At 43.7% G+C, this 21,574-nt stretch overlaps 1 protein-coding gene across 4 annotated transcripts in view; it reads right to left on the minus strand.

The window, feature by feature from the left end:
• Dnajc6 (DnaJ heat shock protein family (Hsp40) member C6) overlaps nt 1-21,574 on the minus strand; it is a 151,463-nt gene that overhangs the window by 124,299 nt on the left and 5,590 nt on the right. Inside the window, exon 1 of one of the 4 annotated variants that reach the window (XM_057784115.1) lies at nt 16,252-16,585. The exons of 1 other annotated variant lie outside the window; for it this stretch is intronic. Coding sequence is in view for 1 of the 3 variants with exons in the window: in XM_057784112.1 (XP_057640095.1) it covers nt 16,252-16,273 (22 nt within the window). In the remaining 2 variants the exon portion in view is untranslated. Of the gene's footprint in view, nt 1-16,251; nt 16,586-21,574 lie in introns of those variants that run through there. 2 more of the 4 variants (XM_057784112.1, XM_057784113.1) reach the window with 2 other exon arrangements.

The following is a 21,574-nucleotide window of genomic DNA, read 5'->3' on the forward strand; positions in this document are numbered from 1 at the left end:
CTGTATTAAAGGGCTGCAGCATTAAGAAGGCTGAGAACCACTGCTCTGTGTGAGGAGTGAGTTAGGGTTGGCTGGAAGTCTACTTAAGAAATGGTGAGATCTGGGGGGAAGAAAGGAAGGAAGAAAGGAAGGAAAGAAGGAAGGAAGGAAGGAAGGAAGGACATTGAGCAGAGAGGAGGAGAGAGAAAGGGTGGGGAGGGGGAAGGAAAAAAAGAAAAGAAGGAAAGGAAAGAAAAGGAAGGGAAAGGAAAGGAGAAAAAGAAAGAGAAAGAGGAAAAGCTGAATTGGGGCCCACAGGTTCCGACGTTTCCATTCTTGTCAAGTCAGCTCTATTGCTTTGGGGCTTGCAGTGAGGTCATGGTGAAGGGCATTGGTCAAGCAAAGTTGTTATGTCGTACCAACTTGGAAGCAGAAAGAAAAGACGAACCAGGGTTCCCAAACTCCCTTTAGGAGCATACTGCCAATGACCACCTCCCTTCCACTTGGCTTCCCCTCCTAATGTTTCCACCATCCGCTGGAGACCAAGTCTTCAAGGCATGAGCTTTGGGGGACAGTTGGTATGACCTACCTACGAGCTGTCTGACTTTAGGCAGGTTAGGTCTCAGCGCTAATCTTCAATGCCTCCGTCGACAGAATAGATATACTAATACCTACTTCTCTGTGGCAAAACATTATTATAAAAATGTCTCTTACATTCTAAGAGGCTGGAAATTTTACTGGACCTCACAGCCAGAGTTAATAATACACCTTGAGGTCATTTATGACTTAAGATTGCTATCCTGGTGTGTATTCCACCTGTTTGTTTAACCTGCTTTTCAAAGAACAATGTGACAGCCAACCTTACTTGCCTTGGGGTCCCATGTAATCAACTTTTACAACCTAAGCTAATGCATAGCTTTAATCTTAAATTATATACTCTTCCACATTCTGACCCATGGGTAGTGTGTGTGTGTGTGTGTGTGTGTGTGTTATAATAAACACTGGAAACAGCAAATAAATTGAAAACAACCTTACAAAGCAAATATCCACCATAAATGTTGGAAAAGACATAGACACAGACCCAAGGGAGAGACAAGATAGCATTCAGGCAGGCATAGATACAGACTCAAACAACAGGCAGGAGTTGATGGACAGGGAGAAATGAGTAGAGAATTCAAATATGGGCTCACTCTTGGTTAAATTATTCAAGGGGAAATTTTTTCATTTCTTTTCTAGAATGCAACAGACACACCTTGGGTACTCTGAGGTTATTACTAATGTGTTTAAACCATTAGTTTGGGGGTTACCTCTAGGTTTAAATGTGAAATCACACATATGTTAGTTTCTGTTCTCATTAGACAATATCTGACCAAAGCAATGCAAGGGAGAAGGGTTTATCTTGCTTCATAATTTGGGAACACAGTTCATCAGGCATGGAAAACATGGTGGTGGGAGCATGGGGCAGCCATCACATTGAATTCACAGTCACCAAGCAGAGGGAAGATGAACATTTATGCTTAACTTGTTCTCTCGTTTTTATTCAGTCTGGGACCCCATCTATAGAACAGAACTACTTGTGTTACTTGTGACTTTATATCTTTCTTGAAATGCCCTCACAGACATACCTGTGGTATTTTTCCACAATGATTCTAAAGGCGGCCAAGCTCAGGCAGTCGGGTAACCATCCCAATAGGCTGAGAACTCAGCGTGTAAACCAGCAGCCAGCAGCAACTTTGTTTCAATGCACTAGCCTACTCTGTAACATTTTTATATCAAATGCATCCTCAAAGAAGTTACACGAAAACCACACGTCCTTCCTGCCATTTCTCTTGTGGAGACTTGCAACTATCAAGCAAGATGAAGCAGTCCGTGGACTTTTTAGTCCTAAGAAGTGATGGATACTATAAATGATCAAAGGAGAAAACCAAAATTATCCCCATTCTTGGTAACTGAGAATTCCGCTAGTCCAGTAACCCCAACACCCATAATCAATTGGCCCTTCCACAAAAGAGAAGGGCGTAGGATGAGATGGAAGATGTGGAAGGCTGTGGTGTAAAGACACTGAGGTGCTTCAGGCTGAATGGTCTTGACCTTGTTCATGGATGGAGAGAGCACCTGAAAGAAGAGGGCTTGATGATGGGGGGTGCACATTTGGAGCAGGACTTCCCAGAAATGGAAGGGAGACACCGAGGTAGCAGGGACAGGTGTATAGGAATTGTAACGCTCCAATCCTGGCAAGAACTCAGCTTTGTTACTTTCCCCAGGAATTAGGAAGGTGGAGGGCTTGCAACAGACCCTGGGACTCAGGTTCTGAGGGAAGACACCTAAGGCAGGAAGCAGAGTTAGGAAACAGTTTGGAAACCACTGAAGAGGCTTCCTGAGAGCCGGAAAGCTGAGTTCAGAACCCCTAAGTTTGTTTGGTGGAAGAAGGGACAATGGGTCATTTGCGTATCACTCCACACCCATGGTAGTGGCTAGATGAGGCATAGTTATGACGGCACACACTCACAGGAGTGGAAAATGGTACACACTTTGGTCAACAGCCTGGCAATGCCTTTTAGAATTAAAAGAACGTCTTTACCATATAATCCAGCAAATACGGCCTTGAGCTCTTTTTCACGTAGAAATGAAATCTTAGTTTCACACAGGAAGTTGGTTCCCTATAGGCAGGACCTGGAAAGGACTCACACATCTTTAAACAAGTCGTGGTGTGGGCGTACCATGGACTATTGGTCCACACCACCTCCATTATCCTCAAGGAAACCAGACTGAGGGGAAAAAGGCTAGCAGACTTCATGACTTCATTTTGTAAAACTTACAAAGTAACAATTATGAAGATGAAGAACAAATAGATTTAGGTACTCTAGACTAAAGGAAAGGGGTGGCTATGAAGAAATAACACAGGGACGTCTATAGTCATGATTTAATTGACTGTCTTGAGTGAAGTGGTGGTTACTCAAGATCACAAGTATGCTAAAACCTGCACAAAGCTATACACACTCACACATGGATGAGTTCATGTGTGATTCATACAATGTAACTAAGACAGTGATGTACAAGTGTCAGTTTCCTCTCTCTGACACAGTACTAGAGTGGCATAGGAGGTTTAATGGAGCCAAGAATAAGGTTCAAGGAGACAGGAGGACCTGAGGGCGGGCTGGCTACCTATACTATCCAAGTTGGGAGTTCTGGGCTCAGCAAGATATCCCGCCTCAATAAATAAGCTGGAACACAATCAAACAAGACATCTGACATCAATTTCAGGCCTGCACACAAGCATACAGATGCACAGGCTCACGTGTGCAGATAAATAATAAAGTTCTACATGGAGGGAACAGGAAGGATGTCCAGGACTTGACTATGCATTTCTGAAATATCCGGCAACTCTATAATTTATTGATTTTTGTTGTTGTTGTTGCTATTGTTGTTGGAGGTGGTTTTCATCTGTTCGTGTGTGTCTTTTTAGCTGTGTAGTGAAGCAGACTTGAGCTCACCACTCACCTGCTCAGGCACTGTGGGTAGGTATTGTGATGTGAGCTGGTTGGGTCTTGTTGCCCTTTCCTTGTTTAAGTCAACAGCACAATAAGCTGCACATGAGTTATTTAGCAAAGACTCATGGAATAATTCGTGTGTGCTAGGTTCCATATGAACCAACAGGGATGTAACTGTGATGAGATAAAATGACCTCAAAGAGTTTGTAATTCCCATGGAGTCTGATCCTGACAAAGTCTCTTAGGAATGGGGAAGACAACATCCACCTGGTCTGCCGGCTCATTGCCTGTAACCATGGCTGCTTTCCTCAGACTTGCTTGGAGATAATGGGATAAAAAATCAGGGGGCTCTGTCCCCAGAGCCAAATGGATAAGGTCCACTAGTCCTTCCATCTCTTCTTGTCTTATGACATTTAACACAGTTTCTCCCTGGCAGCCCAGCCTAAGCTCTTATCACTACTTCCTTCATCCCAGGATGAGGACAACTGGCCCTAGTCCTCTCCTTAGATCCAGAGGAGAAACATGGGACCAGCCAATTGGTGTACTGCTTTCCTGGCTTTAAAAGCCTCCACATGCAGTAAACACAATATTTTGCTTAAAAAAAAAAATCAAAGGAACTAAAATCGTTTTACATATATGCTGCGGGAGCTCCTTCTGCTCCTTCAGCCAATAGCCTTAAGATACCAGCCCACTTAGGCGTGGTCTCTTTTGCTTTAAAAAGCAGAGGTAGCATGTGTGCTCTTTTGGCTCTACTTCCAACTACTAGACTCTGTTCCTGGTCACACAGAGGGTTGTTGTCGAGGAAAGTGATCTGTAAGTTTTCCCCTTAAATAAATAACCCTTTTATTAATCATAATTCCAAACTGGTGTGGGATTGTTTTGTGACTTACGTCTACACATATGTATAGAAACAAAACATATCCCTACAATGGGACTCTAGTCTGGTCAACTTTTTATCTAAACATATAAAACAAAATATTTCCTAAAATACTTAAAGAAAGAATAATAAGCATGGTGGCTTATGCCTATAACCCCAACTTTGAGAGGCTTAGTCAGTACAATACCAAATTCAAGGTCAGTCTGGGCAAGATTCTATCTCAAAACAATACCATGCATACATACCAAAACAAAAAAGAAGAAAGAATTTATATATACATGCTACAATATGGGTGAAATTTGAGAGTTTTGCATTAAATAAAAGCAGCCAGATGTGAAAAATTATATTCTATGATTATATTTATGCAAAATGTCTAGGCCAGGCATACTTTATAGGGTGTATTTTCAGGTATCTGAAGTCTATCTCAATTTCTTAAAGTACAATGATATTTCATTCATAAAATTTCAAATCTAATTTTTCTTTTGTCATCTATTTTTCTTTTTTTGTGATGAATCAAACGTAGGCCTTGTGCACGCTAAGCAAGTGCTTGACTCAGCCGTGAGACATACTAGTACAAAAATCACCTCCACAGAACTCTAAAACTCACATGAACCCAGTGTGAAGACCTCTATCACAAAACAGAGCAGAATATGAAGCGGCTGAGTCAGTGGTCAGAAAGTGAGCAAAAACTGCAGCTTCCTCACTTCCAGGTGGATAGATGGCTCTTCTACCTAGATGTTTTATTTCTTTAAAGATCAAAAATAACCCTCTCATCCACTGAAGGGATGGGGAGAGAAAGGACGGGGGTTGTGGAGAAAGCTGGCCTATCTGGATCATGTGCACCATCTTGTTTACTGGCAATTTGAACTATCTCCCTAACTCACACAGTATCCTGTTGGACTTCAGAGGATACAGTATCGGTTTATAAATCTCCTTTCCATGAGTGAAGATGTAGCAAACAAGATGCTGTAAGCAAGAATACAGTAACAGGCACATGAGCAGAGACAGAAAGGGACACTGGGACCTCTGCAGCCATTATCTCCAAGACACAGGACCACCAATGACAGGTTTCCTCTGTACTTTCCTGGATTGTCATAAATCCTTTTGGGAGCATATATGCTTTTACCTACTCACTACCAGGTCCCGTGTTTGGCGTATCCAATGTACTATATAACAATTTTGTAAGTACTACTATTTCCTTTTCAAAACCAAAGACACTAGGGCCAGAGAGATGGCTCAGGGGGTAAAACCCTGCTGACCTTGAGTTCCTTCCCTAGAACCCACTTATTAGAGAGACCCAGCCCCACACATAGATTGTTCTCTAGCCTTCATATATTTCCATGGCATGCACATGCCGAAGTACGTACACAAAATTCATAAATAAAAACACTTTAAAATTTTTTTAAAAAAAATAAGTTAAATTGTCAAGAGTGGAGGTACATACCTAAAATCCCAGAATTCAGTGGGCGGGGGGGCTAAAGCAGGAGAATTGCTGCAAGTGCAAGGCCGGCCTGGACTATCTAGTCAAAGTTTCTCTCTCTCTCTCTCTCTCTCTCTCTCTCTCTCTCTCTCTCTCTCTCTCTCACACACACACACACACACACACACACACACAGAAATGAGGCTCCAGGAAAGTAAGGGACTTGTCCACTTAAGTTTTCTCCCTCTGTTTCCTTACCTTCTTTTCCTCTTTCTCCATCCCACACCCCTGAAAACAGGTACTAAGGGCCTAAGGTGTGTTCAGATTTTACACAGCAATTAAAACATAAAAGTCATGCAAGAGAAAATGCAGAAGGCCCTGGGAGTAAGTTGTGGGCCAGACCTGGAGTCAGAGAGAGCCCTTGAGACAACTCCACTGCTAAAATGAGAAGGACCCAGAGCCAAGCTGACAGGGGAGGGGGAGATATTGATCAAGCAGAAGGAATAGCATGTGGGAAACACACAATCTAGCCTGATGGCTACCAATTCCAAGCTGAGCATGTGTGTGCGCGCGCACACACACACATATATGTACACACAGGTGCATGTAGATATGTGTTATGGTTTGGATATTAAGCCTCACCCAAAGATCTATATGCTAAAAGCCTTGGGAGGTGGCAAAATCCTTGGGAGAAGAAGGGTTTTGTAGAAAGAAGTTGGGCAACCGAGGCATGCCTTTGAAGGAAATATTGGGATCCTGGGTCCTGTTTCTCTCTGTGTATCTGCTCCCCCTCTTTCTCCTTGACTGCCATGTTAATAGGCTTTACCCATAACATGGTCCCATCATCCCAACATGATACACTGTGTCAACAAAGCCCCATAGCAGTAAGGCCAATGATCAAGGACTAAATTCTCCAGCTGTTAGCCAAAATAACCTCCCTTCCTATAAGGTATTCTCAGGTATCTTATCACAGTGACAGAAAGCTAACAGTACAAGGGCTGGAGAGATGGCTCAGAGGTTAAGAACACTGGCTGCTGTTCTAGAGGTCCTGAGTTCAAATTCCCAGCAACCACATGGTGGCTCACAACCATCTGTAATGAGATCTGGTGCCCTCTTCTGGCCTGCAAGTATACATGCAAGCAGAACACTGTATATGTAATAAATAAATATATTTTTTAAAAAAGAAAGCTAACAATACATGATATATGGATATGTATGTGTGCATATATATATATATATACATAACTGCATATTTTAATACCTTGAGGTTAATATTAAGGATAGTAACAGTGTTGATTGCTAACATCTTAGTAATCATTAATACTTGTTGGTTAATTTTGAAAGATTTATAGTTTAATTTTAACATCTGGGTTCCCAAGCTAAAGATCCTGTCACTATGTCCTCGACAGGCTATGTCTCACAGGGGAGAGAGAAAGAGAGCTACCACTGTCTTTCTTCTCTTACCCTACTCTTTTCAGAGTGGGGGGTGTCGTTTGTTTGTAAGATAAGGTTTTCTCTGTGTAGCCCTGACTGTCCTGGAGCCTGCTATGTGTACCAGCCTGGCCTCGAACTCACAGGCCCACCTGTCTGTACCTCCTGAGTGCCACCAAACCTAGCTCTTTATCCTACTGTTGTGGCATTAAGGCAAGTGCCTTCCTCAGGGGCCCCTCTCCTCCTAACACCTTCCCAGATTTTCCCAATTTATCCTGCAGCAGCAGGAGTCACAGCCGGTTCAAACCTGCAAACTACAACCACCCCTCAACTTCGAAGAACAACACAACACCAAACTAAAAACGGCCCAGAGAAGATCAGCCATACCTTAGAGCAGGTTCTTGTCATGTTTCACAGGCACAAAGTCTCCCTCTCTCTGTCTCTGTCTCTGTCTCTCTCTCACACATATGTGACCAAATGATTCTTAGGTGATAATTTAAAAAGGAAGAAGCAGCTCCACGTTTGTAGTCTGAAATAAGTGTCTGTTTTTAAATGGCTGGAAAAAGAATGAGGACAAGAGAGAAAAGCAGAAAGGGGGAAGTGCTGACTCATGCAGGATGCATTAGGGGTATGAGAGCATCCTCCGGTCCCCACGTTGTGCTGGCTATCAGTGAGTTTAAAACTATGAAAGAGCACGAATCAGAAGGCCTGACCATGGGTTCTGAGACATCCACAGCTTCCAGGTAATATCCCCCTTCCCAGTGACCTCATTCATAAAAATTAAGCTGACCTAGAGTGGTCCTTGAGCTTTTCTTGTTGTTTGACAACATCGGGGAATGCTGGCTCATTTTTTGTAATCACAGTACTCAAGAGGCAGAGACCCAAGGATGGCTGCAAGCTCACCTGGTGAACAGATCTAAGCTCAAGGCCAGCCAAAACTAAATAATGAAAACCTTCCTCAAAATCAAAATTAAAAAAAAAAAGACATTTCCCATCAAAGCATCCACTTTGACAATTTTTATTTAGGTGTGTAACACATGCACGGAAGAGGGAACGGAGTGCACGTTCAGCTCAGCGTGTTTCCACGAACTGATCGCACTTAAACCCTCAGTCAGATAACTGACAGCACAGGGCGACACCCCAGGCCCCCTGAGTGCCACATCTTCCATGCTAGCAGCGGAGTGGAGAAGATCATCAAGAGAAACAGAAGGGGAGTGCCAGTTTGTTTCTTGGTCTAATTTTAATAGAAAACATGAAACCCTTTCCACAGTACCCACGACCACGCACCATCGATCACATTGCCTTCCAGATCTAGGTCACGTGAGCAGGGAGAGCGCTTTAATCTCCTGATGACTCAAGAGCCACCATAATGTGTATTGGTGAAGAGAGGGGTCCTAGGTGCATAAACGATCAAAGAAGGAGCCAAGTCAATGGCCAGACAGGACAGGAAGCTCCTGACTCCAATTAATACAGCACACGGCGCTGAAACCATGGAGGAAACCCACGCAATGCGTTTTAGGTTCTGGCAAAGGTTTGGAGCAAGCCTAAAACAACTTCTATCTTGACTGTTTAAACCTTTTAAGCCCTACTGCTATGCACAATGTCTATATGTCAATAAAAACTCAAAATGTTCATTTGTTTTAACATTTAAATACTGAATAGGAACATCTGTCCACTCAGGTTTTTGTTGGTGGTTTGGTTTGGGGATTAGGCTGGGGGGTTGTTTTGAGACAGGGTCTCACTATTTCCCAGGCCAGCCTTGAACTTCTGGGCTCAAATAACCCTCCCAACTCAGCCTCCACGGTACATGCCACCTTCTCGGCTTCTCCCAGAATTACATATACCCAGTGGCACTTACATACCCTTCAAAAGGCAAAGGTGACCTGGGAGTGGTGGCTCCCAACTGTTATCTTAACACCCAGGAGGCAGAGGCAAGAGAACTGGTACAACATCAAGGCCAGCCTGCTCTATACAGCAAAAGGCAGGCCAGGCTCTGTCGCTACACCAGAAAAGGAAAACGAAGTGCCAAGGCCAGCAGGGCTAGGTGGCTCACACCTACAATCCCAGCTTGAAAGGCTGAGTCAGAACAGCTGCTGTGATTTCAAGGCCAGCCTGGGCTGCAGAATGAGACCCTATCTGAAGAAGGTAAAGTACTCTGGAGATGCGGTTCAGGGTTAAAAGTACATTCTGCCCTTCCAAAAACACAAGTGCACTTCCCAGCGCCCACATAAGCTCACAGACCTTGAACTCCAGCTCCAGGAGAGCTGACGTCCTCCTGACACCTGGATACACACAGCATTCACTCACGCAGACCACAAACACACACATACACAAAGACAGAAAATAAAAAAAAAACTCTGTAAGAAAAAATGAAATAATCAACATACCTAAAACATAGAACCAAGCAACTTTAGTAACCACATATTTTAAAGTCCATATATAATAACATTATAAATGTTATTTATATAAACATACATAAGTCAACCATATGCAAGACCTCTCGAATTTTTTCTAAGAACTAATATATCCACAGTCCTCTCACTATAGTAGAAGTAGACAAGAAGTCAATAGCAAAGAAGTAACTAGACAGAACAGTAACTAGAATTCCCTAGTAATGACACATGTGACTCTCTAGGGGGAAAAAACTTGTAATTGAAATTAAAATAGTTTATAGTAACTAATTATGACACAAAATTGGCAGGATTTACAAAACAGCCATGCTCAAAGAAAAATCTACAGCCTCAAACGAAAGCATCTTCTCTCCTTCTGCCATGTGGGTCCGAGGAACCACACTCAGGCCATCCGGCTTGGCAGCAAGAGCTTTTCCACTAAGCCACCATGTCAGCCTCTATTCATCATTTGAAGAGAGAGCCTAGCTAATGCCTAAGTAAGAAAAGGTTTAAAAATGTGTAAGAACTGGAAACGAGGAAATAAAACTGTCTTAATTATAGAAAAATGTCAACATAGGAAATCCTTCTAAATCTAAAAACTGTTCAAGTTAATAAGTGCATTTAGTGAGATCACCGGAACAAAGCCAGCACATAAAAATGCATCGCATTTCTGTATCCCAGGAGCAACTCAAAGCAACTCCTGTAGCACGGAGGAGAATCAGCAACCAGTGGCATCACTGTCCAGCAATTTACATCCCTGATGTCCCAGTGTCTCCACTGGACATGACGGCGCTTTGCTCATCACCTTAGTACTCAGGAGACTGAGGCAGACGATCAGGTCAAAGGCCAGCCAGGGAGGAACCAAGTTCAAAGTCAGTGTGAGCTGCTGCAGACACGGCAAGATCTTGTCTCAAAAGTTAAAGAAAAGGGAAAATAGTGTCGTTTCTGCTCAGCTCAAATTCAATCACAAACAGTGCTTTACTGTTTCCATCTGTTTTAAAGGCACCAAAATTACAGAATGGCTAAATACTGTTCTGAAGTTTTAATGTGGACTCAAACTCTTGTAAAGCAGGAGGGTAAAGAATGAGAGGTAGACAAAAGTGTTTGCTTCACATGCACAAGGCCCGGAGTTTGATCCCCAGCACTGCACAAAAACAAACCTAAACAAAAAGAGGAAGGGAGTCAAAACCAAACCATTTTGCATATAAATATTAAAATGTTTAACTGGGTGGTGGTGGTGCACACCTTTAATCCCAGCACTTGGGAGTCCTAAGCAGAGGCAAGTGAATCTCTGTGAGTTCGAGGCCAGCCTCGTCTACAGAGCTAGTTCTAGGACAGCCAAGGCTACCCAAAGAAATCCTGTCTCAAAACAAAAACAAGCAAGCAAACAAAAAGTTTCTTAGAATTAAGTGACATCTAAATTATCTAAATTGAGACATGGGAAGAGGGAGAAAGAAGGAGAGAACATGCTCCAGTGTTCCAGGACTGCCAAGGCTACACAGGGAAACCCTGTATCCAAAAAATAAAAATAAAAAATTAGCAAGAACGGAAAAATACTTGATGGGTAGGGGCACTTGCTCTGAAAGCTTAAGGATCTGTGTTCAAATTGCAATCAGCTATGCAAAAAAAAAAAAAAAAAAACACTGACAGGGTGCTGGGGGAGCTGGAGATAAGAGAAGACTGGCCAGTCAGCTTAGCAAAAACGGTTCAACGAGCGACCCTAGCTCAGAGCAGTAAGACAAAGAGGAATGGAGGAAGACACCTGGCATCCTGTTTTGGCCTCTACATGTATGCCCACACATGCTCATGCTTCAAGCAGAAAACAAATAGCACATTAATAATAAAATATATGCATTGCAATGTGTAGGCACTCAAGCAAAACTATGTTACAATGTAGCCATGCACGTGCATAAAGCAGAAATTAAATAACACTTCAGTCATAAAATATATGCATTGCAACATGTAAGCACTCAGGCAGAACCATGTTACAATATAGCCAGGTCCTGGTACCTGTATGTAGACTGAATGAGAAAGATAAATTATGTTGCAATTTTTTTCCATTGTCTTCCAAAACGTGCAACATTGCTTTAGGTGGGTTTTTCTGGAACTAAATTAAGTATTATAAACTTCTTAGATTTGATAGTACTTTTAATCCTGGAAAATTTCACTATGTGTATAAGACCAACATATATTTTATGCTCAGCAACTATAACAGGTTTCACGTCTCTTCAGCAAAACATTTGAAAGTTACAGATCACACAGGCTAACTCAAACAGTTCCGTTCCTGCCACTGAATGCTACCCAATGAAAAACTTAGCAGCTTTCCAATGTGAATCCTACTTCCATTGATAACTGTTGGCATGGGCAAATTTTCAATCTGCCTTAACACATGCCCTGGACCCCTGAGAAATCATGTGATATTTATAGGTCCTTCCTATAAAAATATCCTTTCACCAGCCCAACCAGGCAAAAGCGGCCATGACAAAAAGCCCTTGGAAGAAAGTGTGTTTTCTTGGAAGATATCAAAGGGGTCATGATGGCTAAGGAAAATAAAAACTCACCTGTCTTTATATTTTTTTGATGGAAGAGTAGGGACCATATTTAATATGTGAGGCCTAAAGTCTGGATCTGACCTTGTTCAGCTCCCAGTCTGATTCTGCAGTATCTTCAGTGAGAGCATCCAGGTCCCTGTCCCCTGAGAGTGCTCAAATTTTAGTCTCAGCACATTTAAATGTTAGGCGCATCTTCATTTGCTCGTAGAAGATCGTGTTTGTTAATATTAAATAATATCCCTCAAAATACAGAAACATTGGAGGAGAAATATTTTCTCTGCCTTTTGTATAAAAAAATCTACTCCGCTTTTTTCAAATCGTGCTCTTTTTCTTTCATGTCTCTTCTAAGACCTTAGTGATGAGTTCACAGACTTTAATGTGTCTATTTTTCAAACAAACTAGAAAATTAATCAAAAGCCATTATTATACTTTCTAGGGTTCATATTTCCTTTCTTTATACAAGGTAAATTAATTCTAATATGCCTATAGGCAAATTTATCTTCTCTATACTTTTGTTATTATTTATGTAAACATGTGTGTGTGAGTGTATGTGTGTGTGAGTGTGTGTGTGTGCCTGAGGAAGTGAGAGGAGCATCAGATCCCTTAGAGCTTGAGTAATAAGCAGCTACGAGTTGCCCGATGTGGGTGCTTGGAATCAAACTCAGGTCCTCTGCAAAAACAATACATACATTCAACTGCTGAGTCATCTCGCCAGCCCCTAAACAATTTTTAAGCTAATTTTTAAATTAGCTTTAATTTAAATTTACATTTTTAATTAAATTAAAATTAAAATTTTAACTTAAAATTTTTAAATTAAATTAAAATTTTAACTTTAAAATTTTAAATTAAATTAAAAATTTAACTTTAAATTTTTAAATTAAATTAAAAATTTAACTTTAAATTTTTAAAGCTAGTGGAGTGACTTGTCTGCAACCCCTACCTACCTGAGAAGCTTTGTGAGGTGAAAAGACCTGGGTTTAAATCCAGTTCTACCGCTTTCTGTCTTTATGCTGACAGAAGAATGTTAGTCCATTTCTTTAGGTGTCTACTGGGACGATATGTAAAGTACCTGGTTCACAAACGCATTGCTCATTACATAGGCTCTAGGATGTCTATTTCTAAAATCAGCGGCCGTGCCTGTCGATATCTACTTAGTTCACCTAGCTGTTTTAATTGTCTTATACATATGATATTTCGTGGCTGGCAAAGCATTTTGAGATGACGTTCTAAAAAGGCCTAAGTTCTAAAAGGCCTCCATAGTTAAAAACCTCGCTGGGCTGTCTGAGATGTACTGAGAACAGATAAAGGAAGGAAGGCAGTTATTAAACCACAATCCCACACTTCCCGAACGGCAGTCATGTGACCGGAGCTCTTTAAAGTTCAAGTTCTGTTTGCCAACATACTAAACATGTAGGCTCCAGCTACCTCCTGCAGTTTTACCTGGGTCCTCTGTTCGTCTTTACGAGGAGAAGTGGCTTCTAAACCATTTCTACATTTTGGTTCTTTTCCAGGGATCCTTCTCAGCATGAAGACTCTACATGTTTAGTAGATTGATTTCAGATTCAGGTCAACAACTGGTACTTTGCTTCCCAAAAATAGTTTTCCTGGTCTGCTGGACGTATTCATACCCTCTCTCAATGATTCTGTGTAAGCACGTCTGTGTGTGTGTATGTGTCTGTGTGTGTGTGTGTCTGTGTGTGTGTGTGTCTGTGTGTGTCTGTGTGCATACACATACTCACCTCCATACACTCTCTCATACACACTCAAATCCAGTCTTCAACACAGACCCATCTCGCAGAAAGAAACTGACCTGAAAGGCCCTTGGGGAGACCCTAGACACACATTAACTCATGACCTGTTTTGGGGTCTTAGACACCTTTGCAAACCAGAGGGAGATTGCTGACTCTTCCTCTCTAGACAATTAGCAGCCTTGCGCACGTGCGATTGCATTTTACAGACTCTGAAAATGAAATTTAAGTTTCATCATTCTCCGGTGTGTTTTGGTGAGGACTCAAAGAACACAGACATGACAACAGAATACAACCGCCTGTCTGCACACACAAACATAACTACCTGAAACAGAAGCTTCCAAAAACAGGTTAGTCACATAGTGCGATAGTTTCTAAGATAAATTTATTCTATGTGCCTGCCTAAAATGTTGCTCAGTTGTTACCCAATCCCCCACACACTGGAAACAAAAATATATTAACATCATCTAACTAACATCTTTCTTCTTGGGAGATAAAGAAACTAAGACCCAAGGAAACCGGGAGTCTGGACCCCATCTTTATTGAGAGACAGCTGAACAAGCCACAACATGTCTATTTGGATCGTCAGCCCAAGCTCGCTCTAATATTGTAACACAAAAATTCCAAATACCAGCTCCCATCAAAAAGGGCGGAAGAGAGACCTCAGGCTTCAAGCATGCTGATGCTCTGAGGTGTCTGTTTCCAAACGCTGGCAAATGCTGGGCTGGGCCTGAGCCTCTGATTCAGACAGCTTTCTTTCAAGTCATGTCCATGGCCTAGCATGACTTGACAAATAGGCAAATCTTTCCCTTTCTCCATTTCTCCAGCCACTGCAACTAGCAAAGAAGAGTCCTCTCTTGGAACAGATTTTGAATACTTAGATCACACAGGCATTATTTGTCCACGAGTGGCAGCTGGCCGGGAAACAGGAGTGAACTGTCCTCTTCGCTTTCACCCGGGCCTCACACAGCTGTTTCTTCCTCCCTGGGACTGCTTAATTAAAATTTAAACATCAAAACCACATGGATCAATGCGTGAATGAGAAGGGTCCAAAGCCTTTAAGCCGCCGCTGCCAACAACCTCAGGCCCCACCCGTCACTTTTAAAGCCAGGAGAAGCCAGGATCCATTAAGACGCTGCCTTGCCTTTGGTAGATTGGAAAGCTAGCCCTGCCCCTGGCATCCATCACATGTAACCGACCCACGGTCTATTTGCTTGGGAGTTCTCCTGTATGTGAGTGTGCATATACCACTGCTCATCACGAGATGGGAATCTTTTAACAAGCAGAGGTCAGACACCTGCGTGGGGCGGGAAGGAGCACACGGACTACCCGAGCAAGTAGGCAGGCGGGGGACGGGGCGAGTGGTCACCTGGCGCCAGCCTGCCTGCACCTGCACACACGCCTAGCCAAGGGCAAAGCGCGTGGTCCCGGGCAGTTTCGGGCGTGCGGGCACTCAGAGCAGCTGCGGAAAAGCGAAGCTGGTGAACCCCAACATGAGCGCCGGGTCACGGAGATGGCGGCCTATCCCCGGGCTCGCGAGGCCCCTCTTCGGGCACCAGGATCTGGGGAACCAAGGATGCAGAAGGAAGTGCGGACCCTAAACCACGTGTACTGTGGGACGAACCGGGGGCCGTTGCTCCTCCCCTCCCCCCTCCCGCTGCGGCAGAAATTTGCCCGGGCCTCGGCCTTGAACCTCCCGCCCCCATCCTCCAGAGTCCTTGTTGCGGGGGTGGGGTGGAGGGGGTCTTTCAGTTAAATCTGTTTCTGTCCTTGCCCTCCCCTCCAACAGAATTCTTGTACTGGTGTTTCTGTTTTTTGTTTTTTCTTTTTTGGAGGCGGTGCGGGGGGGCAGGGAATAGGGGGAGTTTGCATCTGAACATCCCTGAGCAAGGTAAACAGTTCTGAAGGTCAGCGACGACTCCCCGCTGGTCCCTCCCAAAAAAGATGAACGTTCTTCTGGAGATCGTCTAGAAAACCCGAACTGTTTAAGCACCAAGTTCTCCTGCTATTCCATTAATTGGCTGAAAACCTGCATCTTAATGATTAACAATTGTAAACACTCCCCCAAAAATAAAAGTATCAAAATTCTGGAAGCGATTATAAAGAAAGCTGTGAAATAGGTTCTCGGTCAAGATTAATTCAAGAATGCAAAAAAATACATATATTTAGTGCTGCAAAAATAGAAAACTGAAGGAAATGGTATTTAGAAAACAGTCATTTAAAGAGGACATATATTACATAACTAAAAATTACCAATAGACCTCAGTAATCAAATCAGCCATCAGCACAAACTAAACAGGTCCATATTGTGACACCCCCCCCCCCGGCATCTTTTAGTCGCCCCTCTGCTGTCAACCCCTTACCTTTATTTTCAGAATCTTTCATTCTCTGTTCTCTCCCTCTGCTGCAAGAAAGTAGAGAAGTCCAGCTGTCTGTGCAACCCTGACTTGGGATTTGTCATTCACGGACAGTCAGCGGTCCCGGGGGCGAAGTCCCTCAACGCAGAAGCACCCAAGCTATGATAATGGCATGCAAGTCAGTGTGCAGGGTTATAATTTTGCTTATGCTGGAGCGGAAGGGATGAGGATGAAGGCAGACGTAAACACGACTTCCAAAACATGGCATGGAACCGGATCTGGAGCCTAGGTTTGCCCTTCTCCCTTCCCTGGAGTTAGTGCCTCTTCGCCTCCAGAGAGACTCGGTTCGGTGTTGAATGTGGAAGGTCTGTGCAGCGGTGGAGACTTATTTCAAATGACTTTGGAGGGGGGGCTTAAGAGCCCCAGCTTCCTCTTCTATACTCATTTGCTGCTTCCTTCATTTATTTAACAAACACTTCTGGGTGGGTCAGGCACAATTCTTAGCCCTGTAGACACAGCAGTGTGCAGGACCAAACCCTAGCTCTGCTCTCAATATAGAAGCAGTGGGTACCATACGGTGACCTGTGCCTGCTGCAAAGACATGATTCCTAAAGCCGCTTCACTGGGATCTAAATCAATGGGCATGGAAGCTTTGCAAACCAGCCAGTCAGTGACTCAACCTGAGCCCGAGGAAGCCAGACCAGGAGATTCCTCTACCAAAAGGCAAAGAAGCTTCCAGCAAACGTTCTAGCCATTCAGACCACACTGGGTTTTGTCTCGTTCTACAACTCAGGTACATCCCTCCTTTCCTCTGTTCCACCTGTTAGGGTTTCAGAGGCTTTATGAAGCAGGCTCGTCTCTGCCCTGGTAGCAGTTTTTACCTTCCGGTGAGAGAATTCGGACAAGCAATAAAAAAAACCATAAGTGGGGAATAACGGAACGTGGCAATGAAGTGACAAGTGCCATTTTTAGACAGTGTGGCCAAGTGAGAGGGTGTTTAGCTTATGAAAAGTGGGGCAGCATTATCACAGTCTTCCAAACATCTCTACTTCAAAATGGGGCCGGGCGTGGCATTCAATGGCACAATATTTGCCTGGCATTTGCAGGGCATTGGATTTGAGCCGTAGCATTGCCTTACAGCCCTCCTTGCCCCCGCCCCAAACAAAAGGAAAACAAGTTTAAAGCTGCTTTTTCAAGGCTAGTAAGATGACTCATTGTGTAAAGATGCTTGCCACCAAGCCTGACTCATGACCTAAATTTAATCCCTGGGCTCTACATAGTGGAAGGAGAGACCCACTCCCCCAAATTGTCTTCTGACCTCCACACATGTAGCACAACACACATGCCCACACATATGAATGCAAAATCAACGACTGTCAAAATTTTTAAGTAAATAAACCTTTAAAATAAAATGAATAGGGGATGGAAAGATGGCTCAAAGGTTAAGGGCACTGGCTGCTGTTCCTGAGGACCCAGGTTGGATCCCCACCAACCACCCCACAGCTCAGGGATCTAGTGCCCTCCTTGGGTACCAGGCATGTACATGATACACACACACACACACACACACACACATCTTGCTTATATATAAGCAAAACACCCATACACATAAAAATAAGTAACTTTTTAGTTAAAAATAGTTTTTTTCTAGTTCTGAACCTTCACAAACCTCCTTCCTCTACTACATGTTGCCTCACTGGTGTCTGATTTTGTGTGATTTTTTTTTCCCATTACGGATTGGAAAGACTGATGCCCAGAGAGATTAACTGATGAAGTACAGGACCCATGTTTAGAGAAAACCAACAGAACAAAATCCATCTGTTACTCTCATCCTCAGAACTTCCTGGTAAATACAGTCTTGACAAAGATGTTCCGGTGGACGAGGGGGCTGAAGACCCTTCTGCCATTATCAACTGAGTGGCGAGGGCAGATGACTTAACCTCCCAGCATCATCTCCTCACTGATAAATAGGAGCTCATCCCACCTGCTCTGGTAAGCTGCTAGGAAGATCAAGGGAGAGAAGAGATGCAGAGTTTGGTAAACAAAGCATTCTGTCAATGTGAGGAGTCATTACCAGCTGCTTGGGCAACATTTAAGATGACTAATAAGCGTTTACTTGCATATGGCTATAGCCATGAGTCAAGTATGGCCACGGAGCAGAAGCTGTCTTGGTCACTAGGAGCCCCTGGGTTGATTTCTAGCTGTTTACATTTGAAGACTCCCTGTAAAGTTGGAAATGTTTAAGCATTTGGTTTTGGTTTCCATTACCCCTTGGCAATGTATGATGGCTTTCTGCTGTTCTTTAGAAGGTTAGGGGCCAGTGAGGGGAACGCGCTGAGACAGTTGCATCTTGAATGTCTCCCAGAAGCCCATGCAATAAAGTCTTGGTCTAAAGGCACAGCTATTTGAAGGATGGTAACCCTTTAAGAGGTAGGGTCCACAGGGGGATCTTTAGGCCACTGGGAATACAGTCTCAAAGTGGACTATGGGACCACAGCACCTTCCCCTTTCTCTTTCCTGGCATGGGATAAACTGTTTTTGCTTTGCCATGGGGTTCCCATAATAATATGTTGCTTTACCACCGACTCAAAGCAATTGGTCAAACCTATCAGGGACTGAAGTAGATAAACCTTTCCTGAGGCCAGTGAAACGGCTCCGGGGGCGAGGACACTTGTTGTCAAACCAGAGGACCTGAGTTCAATCTCTGGAAGCCACATGCTGGAAGGAGAGAACTGACTCCCAAAAGTTGTCTCTGAACTTCACATGCATATATGCATCCATGAACAAAAAATGTAAAAAAAAAAAATGTTTAGAACAACCTGTTCCTCTGTAATTCATCTCACATATTTTGTTATAGAGATGGAAAGCTGAATATCATAATTGTGTTCATTATAACTCCTTCATATCCATCTTCTGAGCCTCGGGCCCGTACATCACATCGAAGAACTAGGCATCTTCTCCTTCGAGAATTGTCAAACTACGCTGGGTAGGAGCATTCAGGGGGCTGAGATGCTGTAGACCCCATGCCCTCTCTTCCCTCGGCAATACTAGTCATGTTAGGAACTCTGCTACACGTAAGGGAGATGCAGCGCTGAACCAACGTTCTGTCTTGGGGAGCTTGTGGCCTCCAGTTGAGGGGTTCCTAAGTCGGGCAAACAGATGCCAGGCCTGGGTTTGAACATTAGGGGGCAAAAGGGCTTTGAGGCAGAATAGACTGCGTCCAAACATGGACTGTGCCATTTACTTGCCCCTAGAGAAAGTTAGGGTGCGTTCTGGAGCCTCTCTAAAGTTTCCGTTCTAACCATATGGGTTGAAGACAGTAATGGGACCATCTCCTAAGGCTGGATGAAGCACAGTGACCTCAAACATGAAAAGGTACGGCACAATGCCACGAGGGAAGGTCACGGTCAGTGCTGGAAGATTAATAGTATGACCTGAGTCAGCCCTCTGAGCCTTAGCTTTCCTCATAAACTAAGGAAAGCAGCAATTAGTTTGTAGGGTTTTATTGTGAGAATTCCACCCCAGGATGGAGGTAAAGCCTGTGGTATAAAAGAGCAGGGACCCACAGGCTAGCTCACTCAAGTTGCTTTTGCATCAGAGAAGGAATACCAGGATTTGAAGTAAGGGGAGGGAGGAAGGAGGGCTGCCATTTATATTTCAAAGGAAGTAGCATGTTCTTAAGTGTGACCTTCTCTGTGGATACCTGCTTTTTCCCAAATGCTGTTTCTGCAAGGTTTCAAGCATACAAAGGAGTTGAAAAGGATTGCACAGTGAGCCCCATAACATATGCATGGTTGTATCTGTGCATGTTTTTAACCTGTTCTTGGCTGCTCCTTGGTTTATCATGTGCTGGAGAGAGAACATGAGAGACAGAGACAGAGAGACAGAGGGTGCATGCCACGACATGTGGTCATAGAGAGGTGAGAGAATGGCTCTGTGTAGTCTATTCTCATCTGCCACCTTTACATGGCTCCCAAGGATGGAACTCAGGGTTAGGCTTGCCCAGCAAGTGCCTTTGCCTGTTGAGCTATGTCACCTGCCCCATCTTATTATATTTTTGAGACAAAGTCTCGCTATATTCCCAGGCTGACCTCAAACTTATGATCCTCCTGTTTCTGCCAAGAAAGTGCTGGGACCCACAGCCACACCCATATTTCATCTCCTCCTCTTTTTTAAAGATGGGGCCCAAGATTCAGCAGCCCTTCCATCTTGGGACTATAGGCCTGGGCCACTGTATATGAGTAACTGAATATCTCTTTCTCCTTTTTAAAGTCAGGTTGAATGAGATTTGAAGGTCTTATTAAATGGAAAGGGGCTTCCCCTCATTAATTCCCCTCATGACACAATACACCTTAGATCTCTGATCCTCAGGCCATTCCAGCCAGGGTCAGACAAGCTCTCCAAAGTTGTGTCCTGCCCTGCAGTTAGCCTCAAGGCCATGCCTCAATCAGGAACAAGAACAGATCCAAGCCTTGGATTGAGTCTTTCCACCAAGAGGTGCCTCTGACCCCAAGCTTAGGATAGAACCATAACAAAAGCAATTCTAAATAGCCAGTCATGGCATGATGCTCTGTCTCAATAACTAGGTTTAGGGAATGCCTCCAGCAACTCCACTAACCACTGAGTCCCTTGGCATTTCTGCACAGTCCCTTTCTTGTTAGAAGCCACTTCTGAGTCACTCGTGAGTCACAAGCATGATGGAGAAAAGAGATGGCTTTCCTGGAAGTACCACACTTGGTCTTTCTCCACCCAGCTGAATCTCTGTTTGGTTTGCTCCAAGCACCCAAATGGCAGTTAGAAAGGTAAAATGGAGAGAGAAAACTCACTACCAAGCAATGGGGATGTGTAGCTGAGCATGCCTGAGGGCAGGTGGCATGGTTCCAAGGAGGGCAGAGACACCAGGAAGTCAAGCTACCAAACAAGAGGAAGGACGTTAACCCGCAGAATGCCTACCACTTGCCAGGCAGTTCATTTTTATTGTCATTTGTATGTTTACCGGAGAACTCATTTACCAAGTAGTGGTTTTAATGCAAGGCTGCTCTCATCAAGCCTCCTCGGTTCAAACCCCAGGGTAGCAACTATATCCCTGTGGGAGCATTATCCAACCTTGTTCTCCTTTGGCCCTTTTCTTTTTTTTTTTAATATTTATTTATTATGTATACAATATTCTGTCTGTGTGTATGCCCGAAGGCCAGAAGAGGGCACCAGACCCCATTACAGATGCTGGTGAGCCACCATGTGGTTGCTGGGAATTGAACTCAGGACCTTTGGAAGAGCAGGCAATGTTCTTAACCTCTGAGCCATCTCTCAAGCCCCCTTTGGCCCTTTT

The sequence above is a fragment of the Chionomys nivalis genome, chromosome 11, assembly GCF_950005125.1.
Source record: "Chionomys nivalis chromosome 11, mChiNiv1.1, whole genome shotgun sequence".
Classification (NCBI taxonomy): Eukaryota; Metazoa; Chordata; class Mammalia; order Rodentia; family Cricetidae; genus Chionomys; species Chionomys nivalis.